This window comes from Blennius ocellaris, assembly GCF_963422515.1.
Source record: "Blennius ocellaris genome assembly, chromosome: 6".
Lineage (NCBI taxonomy): Eukaryota > Metazoa > Chordata > Actinopteri > Blenniiformes > Blenniidae > Blennius > Blennius ocellaris.
This window is the reverse complement of record NC_137655.1, coordinates 5,244,971-5,257,997: the sequence shown is the minus strand read 5'-3', so window position 1 is coordinate 5,257,997 and position 13,027 is coordinate 5,244,971. Positions and strand designations below refer to the sequence as shown.

The 13,027-nt window shown below is 46.9% G+C and overlaps 1 protein-coding gene across 1 annotated transcript in view; it reads left to right on the top strand.

Moving 5' to 3' along the window:
• Positions 1-13,027, top strand: part of kdm6a (lysine (K)-specific demethylase 6A) — a 42,483-nt gene that overhangs the window by 4,677 nt on the left and 24,779 nt on the right. The window contains exons 3-6 of the mRNA XM_080497656.1: positions 1,049-1,157; positions 1,281-1,330; positions 3,944-4,002; positions 9,454-9,574. Coding sequence (XP_080353782.1) covers positions 1,049-1,157; positions 1,281-1,330; positions 3,944-4,002; positions 9,454-9,574 — 339 coding nt within the window. The remainder of the gene's footprint in view (positions 1-1,048; positions 1,158-1,280; positions 1,331-3,943; positions 4,003-9,453; positions 9,575-13,027) is intronic.

The window sequence follows — 13,027 nt, the reverse complement described above, 5'->3', positions numbered from 1 at the left end:
ATGCGAAGCCAATTTTAATGAAGCCTTAAGCTTGACAGCCCCCGGCTCCGGTTTTCTAGTCGGTGAGTTTGATCTCTCGCGCTGCAGGGTCACGTATCGGAAGTGTTCAGGCATCAGCTGTGTTCACATGGGAACCAAGCGAGGGATTGCCAGCAGAATGAAAATGCTTCATGTGAACATGTTTTGTGAGATTCTGATACGATAAGTTCCATGTTAAACGCAAAACTTGTGAAAGGAAAACGTAAAAATGACACGTTTTCACTTGAAACGTTGTGTCCAGGAGACGTCGCTGTTCTTGAACATGGAAATCTTTTCCAGGTCCAACTATTGACAAACTGAAAAGATTTTTTGGTTTTACAGTTTTAGAGAAACTTCAATTGAACGGAAAACTCCTTGGTAAAACTAGACACGTGCATGTCGTAAACTACCACCATTAAAGTGCAAAGCATTATGGGATTGCCACAGTTTATATGATGTTCACGTAACCATGGGAATCTGATGTCCTGCTTTTGCCATGAAATCGATCATATTGACAAGAAAGTGGCCATGTAATGAATTTCAAATTGCTTCAATGGTGGGAATTCAACTCGCAACCTTGCTGTCCTCGACAGTGCACGTGTGACTGGCTGAATTTGGCTCATAGGTTGCAAACGGTGGTCCACTCTCAGATGTTTGCAGTAGTTGTTTTGCCCGCTGCTTTATGCATACAGGTGAAGATGGACGCTCTCTTCTCATTGGCCGCGGCGTCCAAACTCATTTGTTTTTTCCGTTATTAAAATCCTCAAGTACCAAGTCCATATTTGGGCATGCAGAAAAGACTATGCAAAGCAGCTACAAAAAAAAAAAAAAGGAAGGGGGGGGGGCGTGAAAGCACTACGTTCCTCTGGTAGTATGAGTCAGCTGTTTGAGACGTTGCCTCAGACAAACCCTGCGTCCATAACAAGCTCTAATCGACTCAAAACTGCTTACCATATACCTCTTTTTGTTTGTGTCGCATGCACAGAATCCGCGGAAAGCTTACCCCTGCTTTCTATTTTCTCTCTTCCAGGCCATTAGCTGCTATGACGCCCTCATCCTGAAAGCAGAGGGGAAAGTGGACCCTGACATTTTCTGCCAGCTCGGCCACTTCAACCTCCTCCTGGAGGATTATACGAAAGGTGACACTGGGCTTTGCCATTTAAGGAGTCATTTGATTGTAATGAATGTACTGTAAGCCATTTATTTTCCCCTGGTTGTTAACTGATTGTGTTTCTTTTGTTTCCTTCCTTTATTTTCTTCAGCATTATCTGCATACCAGAGGTACTTCAGTTTACAGTCAGACTACTGGAAGGTGAGTTCATGTGCTTCTCGACCTGCCCGGGTTTTGCTCCTACGCATCGGTGCGCGTGTCGCTGTAAATCAGAATGAGAAGCTCGGTGGAATCACAGTGATCGTTGATCAGTTGCCTGTAAATGTGTAAAGAAGTGGCGAAGATCATTTGCATCTCATGTACAGAAACGGTAGGCCTATAAAGTGGCAGGGTCATCTTATAATAAACTTGTTGTAGCTTTAAAACCGAAGAATCTCTTTATTGATCCCCGGGGGAATTCTTTAGCAAACGCTGCACAAACGGCAATTTTACAGCACTTAATGCAGTACGAACGATCGGGGCCGTTTCCATGGAGTTTTGCGTGGAGGAGGAAGGTGTGAATTCGCCTGCGACAGCGGAGGAGCGAGCTGTTCGTCGTTTCGATGCCGCGGTCAGCGCCGTTCTCCTTGGCGAGCTGGCGTTTTCAAAACGACGACTCCTGGCTGCAGAGTGTCGCCTCGCTGCACGACGGCTTTGCAAACATTGCGCGTTTCTGTGGCTTTGCGGTGTGTTGAGCGTAAAAAAATTGCATCCAAACAGCGACTCGTTGTCATGAAAAGCTGGGTCGCCCAGTGCTACTACGTTAGCCTCCGAGCCGGCTGCAAACCGTGGAATGGATTTCCTGACTCGTTCCTCCGGGTCTCGTTGTGACCCTTCCTCCGTTCAGGAAATCCATTCCACAGTTTGCAGCCAGCCAGCAGAGCAGCCGGCAGGGAAACACTTGTGCCGTCACTTGTGAAGTTGCCTGTCTTTCAGCGTAACGGCAGTTCCGCACGTGGTTTTACCCTGCTTGCTATTTACTCCCATCAGTCTTATTTTAATCATGTTTATCATGTAGCCTCTCTTCATTGTGAGCCCAGAAGTTTAATATGTAGCACGAGCATTTGCTTAGGTCTACTGAACCCCTTTTCACACCAATGAGCAGCAAAAAAAAAAACTAGTTTTATTACGAAGTGAGGGCCTAATATAAAGGATGCAGCCTACCATGCAGTGATACAGTTACAGCGAGTTTGATCTTATATGTTGAACTGCCATAGTCGCAGAATAATGAGCAAGGATTAGCAAGTCATTTTTTGGCTTTACTCGCTGACTTGATGGGTTCTCTGAGATAGTTTTAAGATTCATCAATTCAGTGTTTTTTCCCTTCCGTCAGTGTTTTTATTAAAGGAATGCTCTGCAGTGTCTGCGTTGCTCATCAGCTCTGAGACAGAGGCATCTGTCTCAAAGTGATGCAAAGATCCTGTTAATTGACATGAACTCGGTGCAGTAGGTTAAATACTGATTATAGTCCTTCAGGTGGCCAGATAAGCCACCAGGGCGCTGCCCCCCCAACCTAACTAACAGTGGTCCTCCCGCTACGCTGTCAGAAAGTCCCGGTGAGAACCCTGTGATAGTTAAAAAATGTGTTTCCTTTTCGTCTCATCACATCACGTTTGATACCACATTTACCACATTCCAGATTTCCATCAGAACATAAGAATCATTAAAGTCATTGACAACTTCCAACGTCCTAATCTATGAAGATTCTGGAAATTGTCTTCATAACAGCCTGTAACTTCATTGTTGGATCTTCTGTGACATGAAGACGCCATGAAGGCTTTACTGGAAAGGTTAAAGGAGATTGTGGTGGAAAACCCATAAGCAAGCTAAAGTCTTTACTGTAATATTTCCCAGCACGTCGTCTCTGCTCAGAGTTGGATATGGTTTGTTATCATGGAGTCATCGGAGGCCTGTTGACGCATCATTTGTTGGTCGGCTGTGATTTTGGGAGTTGAATAAAGATATTTAAAGAGCCAACGACCCTCCGTGTGTGAGAATAGCTCACATCCTGTCAAACGGCGTGTTGCAGTTGTGCATGTAAATAAGAGATATGTTGCTGTAAAGTTGAATAAGGAATGTAAAGGTTACAAAAAAAAGTAGACAGGTTTTAGAAATACTACTGGGAAAAAGTGGCTGTTATTAGCTTGGATGTATTCTGGAAAAGCAGTCTATGGTTAAGATATAGAAATTCAGGTTTAGGCTCAAAAATCAAGCTTGAGACAATGTTCTATAAATGGCTTATAACCTTGTTTCACACGTTTTATAGTATCTACTTTAAACAACCTTTTCACACCAATCGGTTTATTTATAGAAGCTTCAGTGTACAGACCTACACGTGCTGTTTCCACGGCAACTGTTGCGATTTCATTGCCGTTTTCAATTAAATGACCTTCGAAACACTACGACATGTTTTCACCTGCTAACGTTGTCGTGTAAACGAGGCCTGAAGAGTGGAAACGTTTTGGTTATTACCTGGATCTCGCGGACCTCCAGTTAACTCTCTCGCGTTTGTGTGTCTTTGTGAGTGTGTATTTTTTCCGAGGGGTTAAAGTTGGTTTCCCGCTGTGCAGAGGCGACGTTCAGAAACGTGACGATGAAATTTGCTGCTCATCGCGTTTGCCGTGGCGACGGGATTGGCCGGTTTCAGTAGTGGACGCTGCGCAGCTCCTTCCTCATCCATGTGATATTTGCAAGCTCATTAGCTTCTCGCTGTGTCGTACCCAATGAATAATTTAATTCCAACACCTCTTTTTTTTTTTTTTTTTTCCCCTCCAGAATGCTGCCTTTTTGTATGGCCTTGGCATGGTTTACTTCCATTTCAACGCATTTCAGTGGTAAGTGCTCTTTTTTGTTTTTTTTAAACACCGTTCCCATTGCCTGCTTACATAGCTTAAGCCTGTTTTACGCTTGGTTTTGTTTTTGCTGTCATTCAACTGAAACAACTTGAATTTATCCCCCCCCAAAGGGAAAACCGCAGTTCGTCAAATATGGACATTCCAGGACCAATGCTTCACGGTGTAACACAGGGGTGTCAAACATGCGGCCCGGGGGCCAGAAGCGGCCCGCCAGACGATCTAATCCGGCCCGCCATGCGATTTTTGGGGTGTGAAGTATTAAAAATTAAAACGGACAAGAGGCTGATCTAAAAACACTCGATTGGCAAAAATGACGTTCAAAACCAGCCCCGGTCAGAATTTGACTCCCGACATTAATGCATCTGTGGAGGTCACATAACGCAACGCCTTTCACAATAAAACAACGAGTCCAACTTATGTGAAATGAGACTTTAGACACGTAAACTCAAAAAAATTTGCAGATGATGACAAATTGTTTTAATCCCGAATACGACATCCAGATACAGGTGACTGAGGGGTTGTTTTTTTTGCAAATATAATATCTGATTAACTTTAATATGGATATTTCAGAATAGACTGGTAAATTCTTGCAGTTACAAAAGAATCAAAAGAAGGAAAGACTTTGCATTTGTCCATATCTGCAATTTAATATGTTATGTTTGACTTGTTCGGCCCTCCAGAGGTCAGATTAGGGTGGATGTGGCCCCTCAACTGAAATGAGTTTGACGCCCCTGGTGTAACATCTGAGAAGATTAATACAGACATTCTGAATACGTAGTTCGGTTCACAAGACTCAAATCCCCGAAATGTCAATAGCATGGAGGACTTGTGGCGCCTCCACTTCACAACTTTCTGGAATCTCAGGGCGCGTTTTCAAATTCCCGTGTTTGAAGCGGACCAGACTTTCTAGGAAAGTCTGTTTCGTTTGGGGAAATGTGAACGCACCCTGAACTCGGGTTCCTGATTTTATTTTAAAGCGGAATCTGGTCCCCTTCAAAACACCGGTCTCTGTCCTCTTTGAAATGGACTTTTGAGCGGACGGGGTTGAGGGTTGAGGGGGATATGACGTTGGAGCGCAATGCATTTTGGGTGCGTGGATCTGAAAAAAGACGTGGAAAAAGGAAGCGGGGAGTCCCGTAACATTGGATTTCTCCTGGGAAATGACTTGTGCACAGACGTGGCGTAGCGAGGAAGTGGTTTCCTTTGCTTCCTTTGATCTTTCTCGCGGGTGGGGTGAGAAGACTGGGGAGGACGTGACGGGCACAATGCATTCTGGGTAATAAAACAAACTGCTAACCCCCGCGAATCAGAAGAAGCAGACGCGGGAAGAAGAAGTAATGGAAAAAGGTGCTTATTGACACCTGGTCTGAAGACCATATCTCGATAGACTGTGGCTAACGAGCCTAGCCGCCACGGGCTAAAGCCGCGGAACTTCCGGTTTTGACCGGGCCAATCACTGAGCCCTGTTTTGGCTGAGAGTGAAGAAGGAGGGTGGGGAGCGGAGTTAGCCGTGTGCTAGCGGGCGGTGAGCGGAGTTAGCTGTGTGCTAGCGTGCGGTGAGCGGAGTTAGCCGTGTGCTAGCAGACGGCTAACGCCGCCCTGACGAACGGCGCACCACAGAGCTCCAGTGTGTCGACAATCGAGTAAATATCTTCCCACGCACAATCTCATGCATTGAACCTTGGATGATGACAAATCATCTCTGAAGATTTCATGCAATTCCGGTTAATAGTTTTCGCGAAAAGTTGGTAAAGTACATGCATTTTTTTGGGGGGTGAAGATAACAATCCAACTTGGTCGTATGTCCACGTACGAACGTTAAGGTTTAGCGCTGATTGTTCTCTGCTGCATGTGTGTGGTTTCATTACACAAAAAACCCCCCGACAGCACCAACGTGTGGCCAAACATGCACCAAATGCATAATTTTTCAGTGTTTCTGTCATAATGGATGTTTTTAAACGTTGCATTGGAAACAAACTTGCCAATAATGAAAGCACGTAAAACAGAAACGTTGACCAAAACTGCAATATTACGCGTTTCATACGTGGTTTAATCCACTTACTATGTTTACATGTATTGCAAACCCTTTCGTTCCAGCATGTCCCTCGTATCGCGGCGTCCCAGACTGACCGTGGCGAAAACAATCAAAGAGCTTTGAAGCCGTTAGTTTCACGTAGACTTTTCAGCAGGGATGTGATGCTATTCTTCGCCTTTTTGCTGCTTGAGATCATACGTTGGCGAGAGGAGGAAGAAGCTCTGACTCCCCGGTTGCATGAGACCGAAGGAGTTTAGCTGCACTCGTGTTCTACGGATGCAGTTCCTACGGGAGCCGCGGATTCGACTGGAGTGTCCTCGCGTGAACTCGCGCCTTCGTTGTAGTGGGGAGGAGCAGATCGGCTCTGTGGCACATCCAGCTGCAGCAGCTGGCCCGGTATTATCCGTCATTGCCTCCTACCAGCGCGTCTCGTGTGTTTATTGCTTCCATATGGTACCACAACAGCATTTTTTTTTTTTTTTTTTTCCCCCTTCCTACGTTTTGAGCTGTTAAAGCCGCGTGGCCAATTTTAGCATCCTGATTGGACGCGCTGGATTTTATGCGCGTTTAAGCCGTGCGAGGCCGCGCCGTAGCGGTGAAATCCTTGGAGAATTGTTACACGATTTATTTTCTCCCGCGGTGTTTGTTAACTGGAATGTGTTGGGTGTTTTTATGACGCCGGCCAGGCCGCGTCCCTCTTTACTCACGACGTCCATTAATCTGAGCTCCGGAGCCTCCATTCCCCCCCCGCCTCGTGGCCCAGCCTCCTCTGGGGATCCTGCTCCTGAATGTGTGCTTTCAATTATATAAATTCAGAAGCTGTTTTTTTTTTTATAGAAAAAATAGAAAAGCCCAACATATCCACATGAGCAAGCAGGTGTATTTGCGACTGTGGAAAGGAAAAAGCTGAAGCTGTTTTTGAGAATACATTGCCTGCACATCGCTGCACTACCACGAGGTACACAAGCTTGTCTTTTTTTTGTTTTTGTTTTTTTTTCGGACCGTTTCGACAGCAACGATTTCATGTGAAACCGCGAATTTGTTTTGTGTGTCCGTTTACGTGACAGTGTCGCTCGATCCATCCATTGGGCGCAGTTTTGGGGGTTCAATGTCTTGCTCAAGGACAATCTGACATATTGCTGGTGGAGATGGGGGGGGGGACTTGCAACTTTCCCAGTAGCTACGGCCAATGAAAAACGGCGATGAACCCGCCACGGATTGATCGTCGCCCGAGTCGGGCGCTTTGGGCAGCGATCGCATGCCTCCGAGGTCGGACTTCATTAGTCCAGAGCGGAGTGCGGGGTTTTTCAAATCCATATGCATGAGCAGTTTTTGGCCCCGGGGGGAAATGTGTTGATGCGACAAGGGGGGGGGGGGTGGGGGGAGGGAGGGCCCTTGAGGACGGATTACGTCAACTCTTGAGGCCCAAAGGAATGCCCCACCATTGAAACTCTGCTCACCATCTTTCACACACAAGCACGCAACAGGACAGGGAAACCATTTTGTCACGTCCGCCCCAACGTGAGCGAGGGGCAATCGTGCCTTTTTTAAAAAAAATCTCAAATCCGCACCAACAAGCATTCGCGGAGTTGTCCAGAATGGGGTCTCTGCCTTCTGTTGGAGGCCGTGGTTTTGGCCGCGGTCGGCCGTATGCTGGAGAGCTTCACTTTTCATTCAGCCAGTGAGGGAGGAGAGGGCGAGCACACAGCAGGGGGGGGAGGGGAGGGGAGGGGAGGGAGGGGAGGGAGGGAGGAGCCAGATAAACCAGGAGCATGGTGGGAGATAGGAGGGGAGGAAGGAGAGGGGGCATTGAGTTCAGTGTGTGTGTGTGTGTGTGTGTGTGTGTGTGTGTGTGTGTGTGTGTGTGTGTGTGTGTGTGTGTGTGTGTGTGTGTGTGTGTGTGTGTGTGTGTGTGTGTGTGTGTGTGTGTGTGTGTGTGTGTGTGTGTGTGTGTGTGTGTGTGTGTGTGCTCTGTCGATTCATACAGGAGAGGGGCTCCGTGCTGACACGCAATAGCCATTGTTGTCATAGCGACGCGGCGAGCGGGTTCAATCGGAGACCACTGTTTGTTTTCGTTTCAATCCGCTCTCGTCTCCGATGAGTTTATTTCAGTTGTGAGCAGAGGAATCAAATCAGCGCTTCACCTCCCGACCTCCCAGCAGCAGAATGAACGACGGCCACCATTTATTTCCCCGGTCATTTCAGCACGAAATCGCGTGCCCGGCCAATTCTCCGATGGTTTCAGCACTGTGAGAATGGGATTTTAGTTTGGATTTGTCCTGAGCTGATTTGATATCTCGTCGCTCCGGACCGATTCCAACCCCGACCTTCAAGTTAAAAGGTCACTGCTGTAACTTCCAGGCGACGAGCAACCTCAAATTATCTCCAGGTTTGCCACTGCACAAGAGAAGTCATGTTTCGCCTGTTTACATGGCCAGTGTTATTATCGGCTTCACTCCGTGATCGGCACTGAGCGAAGCCGATAATTGTCATCGGCAGATAATGTTCAATTGTAAGAGTCAATGAACAGACTTTTTTTGCGTGGAAGGATCAGTCAAAACCCATTAGTGGTGATCTTCTTCTTGTTCTTCTTCTTCTTCTTCTTCTTCTTCTGCTTCTTGTTCTCCATTCTTTCTTCTTGTCATAATGTGCAATTTGGCTCAAAGATCGGCAATGACGCTGCCAATTTGAGCCCGGGGTGCCAGTGATCATGCTGTTGTAGGCTCGTCTAGCTTCCCGCATTGTGTCGTCCATTTTGTCAGAAGCAGGCAAAATCTTGTGGGTGGCGCCCAAACTGTAAACGTTTTTGCCTCGCCCCCCTGTAAGGTGTGTGTGTGTGCTGTTGCCGCTTTCATTTTGCAGCTTCTGCGAAAAGTGAACAGTTACTACACCGTCAGCTGGACCGCATGCAGAGTTTCTTAAGATAAGATGAGATAGTATAAGATAATCCTTTAATAATCTCTCGGATGGAGACATTTACGGTGTCACAGCAGCAGCAAAGCAGGATAGGAGCTCTGCTCTGGCACATGGCACCACGAGAGGAAGTACTTCCTCCTCTTCCTAAGATGGGCATGTGAGGGGGCGGAGCCAGTCCGGATTTCTGAAGGTGGTTGGAGGCAACGCGTTGCCTTGGCGTCCCCACTCTCCCACAAGCGGACACAGTCTTTCAAACATTCGGGCAATTCAGGGTCTCCAACTCACCTCAGACACATTTTTAACTGAGCGAACATCTGCAGTAGGTGGAGAAAACACTTGCGTCAAGAAGACGAACATCCAAGTTGCACTGGCGGCGCCCCGACACGGGAATGTTCTCACTGTGGGGGAAAAGGGTTTCAATTCAATCGTGGCTGAATAATTATGCACTTTTAATTTCATCTCTATTTTGTCGTTTTCAGGGCAATCAAGGCATTCCAGGAGGTGCTTTACATCGACCCCAGTTTCTCCAGAGCGAAGGAGATTCATCTGAGACTGGGCCTCATGTTTAAAGTCAACACAGACTACGAGTCAAGCTTAAAGGTAAACCCCCCCAATGGCAGGAGTGAGTTGCTAATGTCTGCTTCCATTGTCACTGATTGTTTTTGATTAAATCATGACGGTCCTCCGTTGAAACGCTGGTAACTGATTTCATCTGCACGTTCAATGAATGTCTTTAGATCAGAAGTGAAAAATCACTTTGCAGCAGCGTTGATGATTGAATTAGTGAAGCGTTTCGCGATACAAGTCTGAATTTCAACATCGGTGACTTGTCGCTTCTTTGACTGATGCGATACGGTTTCCATTCATCCTGGCCGGTACCGTGAAGCCCAGAAACCTCGACATGAACCTGAACTCCTCTCGCAAGTTCCGATTAGCAACCGACGGGCAGATCAAATGATCCTGCTGAGTCTCCAGTCTTCTGACTCCTCCGAAGGCAGTAACCACATCTCCAACCTATGGATCCACTGTTGCGCGAGTCTTTTCAGGGTTCGTCTGCCATCCGATCCCAGCCTTTGTCGCGCTCCAGACATCACGTCACACCAGTTTTGACTTTCCTCATTCAAACGGTGATATGTCCTGTGCTCTGCCGGTGTTTTGTTTTGTGAAACGCCAGTGGTATTCTGGTCCACGCGAGGCGTTCAGGGGGAAGTTTTGAGCACGGGAGCTCGGTACACGATAAACGTATTGACACTGAGGATGTGGATCACTTTTGATAAAGTGTTTATGATGTTTGGTTCCAGACGGTGGAAATCACTGAAGGTCGCGTGCATGTTTGTGTGTGTGCGCAATGGTACAATGTTGAGCTGCACGTGCTCCACGTCCTCGGCGTGTCTTGGATACACTCCTCCCTTTCAGTCTTGGCTCACTGCCAGCACATCACACACACCGTGCCTCAGTGATCTCGCTCGCTCAGAGCAGCAGTGACTGAATGAATGTAGATTTGGAAGTGAAGAATTATTTTGAATTGAAAATCCTTTTTTTTTTTTTTTTATATTTTCCAGTTCTCCGTTATCTAAAGTGTCTAAACCCTCACTGCAGTTTATAAAAAAATGCATTGTAATCCACTGGTTTTATTTCACATTTGAGACACAATCTCCAATTTACTTTTTATTTCCAGCTCTGTTTTATTATCTTTTTTCTTTCTTTCTTTTTTAAATGGTACCTCCAACACGTGAACTCAGAATGACAGCATTCCACTCGGGCTTTTTCAAGTGAAGCAGTAATCCTTTCTTGCATTTTGCCTGCCGGTTTACACAACGGTGGAGTTTGCGTTCTTCGAAATCTGCACTGTGTCGAAACACTTTCGAAATTCTCCCGCCTCCACCCGAGACATTGTTCGTTCATAGTTTCTCTGCACATGTGCAAGATCGGTAACCATGGTGTGTTAAAGCTGTTCTTTTTTTTTTTTGGTTTGTTTTCTTTATAATCTAATCTTGAGCAGAGCTGGGAAGAGGAAAATGCAACTTTTCTGAAACGCTGCGACTGATGATGCACACCTCGGCGGTGGTAAATGGTTGTTCTGCACATGCTCAGTAGCTGGACAATCAACTATTTTTCCTCCGTGCCGTCATGACTCCCAGTCTATGTCCTCCTGGGACTTGGTAGTCTGTCCACTAGACTAGAATGTCTGTGTTCTATTATTATTCTCTGCTGCAAGTGTGTGTGGTTTCATTACCAAAAAAAACCCAACTCGTGGTCCGGCATGCTCCTTTTCAGCATTTTGATTATTTCTGCGGAGACGGACATTGTCCCACGTAAAATCAAAAATATGGCCTTTTCACTTGAAACATTGTTATGTAAACTTGGCCTAAGCAGTCCTTGAAGTCGATGTAAATATTTCCAAATGCTGCTCTATTCAATCATTTCTGTTCCAACAATATCGTCAATCAAAGGCTTAATAAATTGCTTTTCTTACTTTTAAAACACTCCCATACTGACGCAACCCAGTTCAGCGTGTTCCTGCTCATTAGGAATGAGGGAACGTGACGGTGTGCATCGACGTGACGGGCTGGTTGTCTCTGTCGAGCCGGGCAGCCTTGGAGGAAAGCTTTGAACTGGAAAAAAAAAAGAAAAACCCGAAATGAGTTGAGGTAGAGGGAAAAGGAGGAGGAGATGAGGAGAGGTGGTGTGTGTGCCTGCCTGCTCCAGCTTTGAGGTATTGTGTGTCATCTTTCTGCTCTCTCCACTGCAGCCGTCTGCTGAATAGTAATCAGTGACACCAGGATAGAAGAGTGGGAGGGGAGGGGAGGGGGGGGGTGAGAGAGGAAAAGGAAGGATAGCGAGTCGAGAGAGAGAGAGAGAGAGTGAGGAAAGCGAGACATGGGGAGGGAGGTGGAATACCAAGCTGACAATCCTGCTGCATTATCTGTAGAGCGAAGTGTGAAAGGAAAAGGAAGCGTGGAGGAGACGGAGGGCGAGAGCTGCAGGAAGGAGGGATGCTGAGGGGCGTCCGAAGGGAGGAGAGCGATGTGGAAAGCCTCGTCTATAGGTAACACATTGACGTCCTGTGGCCTGCGACCGGTGCGCCTCGTGGTTTTTATTCTCAGCGGCGTGTGTGTGTGTGTGTGTGTGTGTGTGTGTGTGTGTGTGTGTGTGTGTGTGTGTGTGTGTGTGTGTGTGTGTGTGTGTGTGTGTGTGTGTGTGTGTGTGTGTGTGTGTGTGTGTGTGTGTGTGTGTGTGTGTGTGTGTGTGTGTGTGTGTGTGTGTGTGTGAGAAGCCTGTCGCTTGTGGATTTTTTTTTTTTTATAAATTTTTTTATCCGTCTTGACATTGCGCTTGTGCGCTGGCTTTCAACTGCAGCTAAACATCGTGTCCCAGGAGAGGCGAGACACTTTTTTTTTTAGCATGGCAACACGTGTTCCCATTGTCATTAAGCCACAAGTACAGGTTGTTCTATTTGCCGGTTCTCGGCGATTCCTTCGTTTCTGACCCAGATATTTCTTCTTCTTTTTTTTTTAAACGCCGGCAGCAGCGTGCAGCCTGGTAATTGTAAATTGAACCTTTCACCTTGAAGCATCCTCCTTTTTTATAGGTGCATGTCGGCATCTCCCATTAACCGAGGTGCCCCCAGCCGGGTCTCAACCTCATGTCAACATCTGTGCGAGGGAGTTAGAGGCAGGCGGGGGGGGGGGGGGGCTCTTATGTTCTCACGCTAATCTGTTCAATCGCTGTGAATGGAGGTATTGACTGGTCGTGTGCCACGCCTTGCCTTGCCAGCCGGGCTAATCCTCTGCAGACATCTGCCTTACCCAGCAACGCCGGTCCAGCTGATGGAACAGGATGTCATTAATACTGCTGCAGATCTTCTTCTTTTTTTTTTTTCCTGACTTTTGTTGTCCGTTCGGAACAAGTCAAGTGATCCAGGGATGAGAGTGTCAGTGCCTCCAGATTCTCCTCTCAGATTACGGTCACCGGAGTTCATTCGTAGTGCGGTGGGGGGGGGGGATCTCCTGGGGCTTTCCAAATCGGACCGCATGGAGGGCAAGAGAGCCT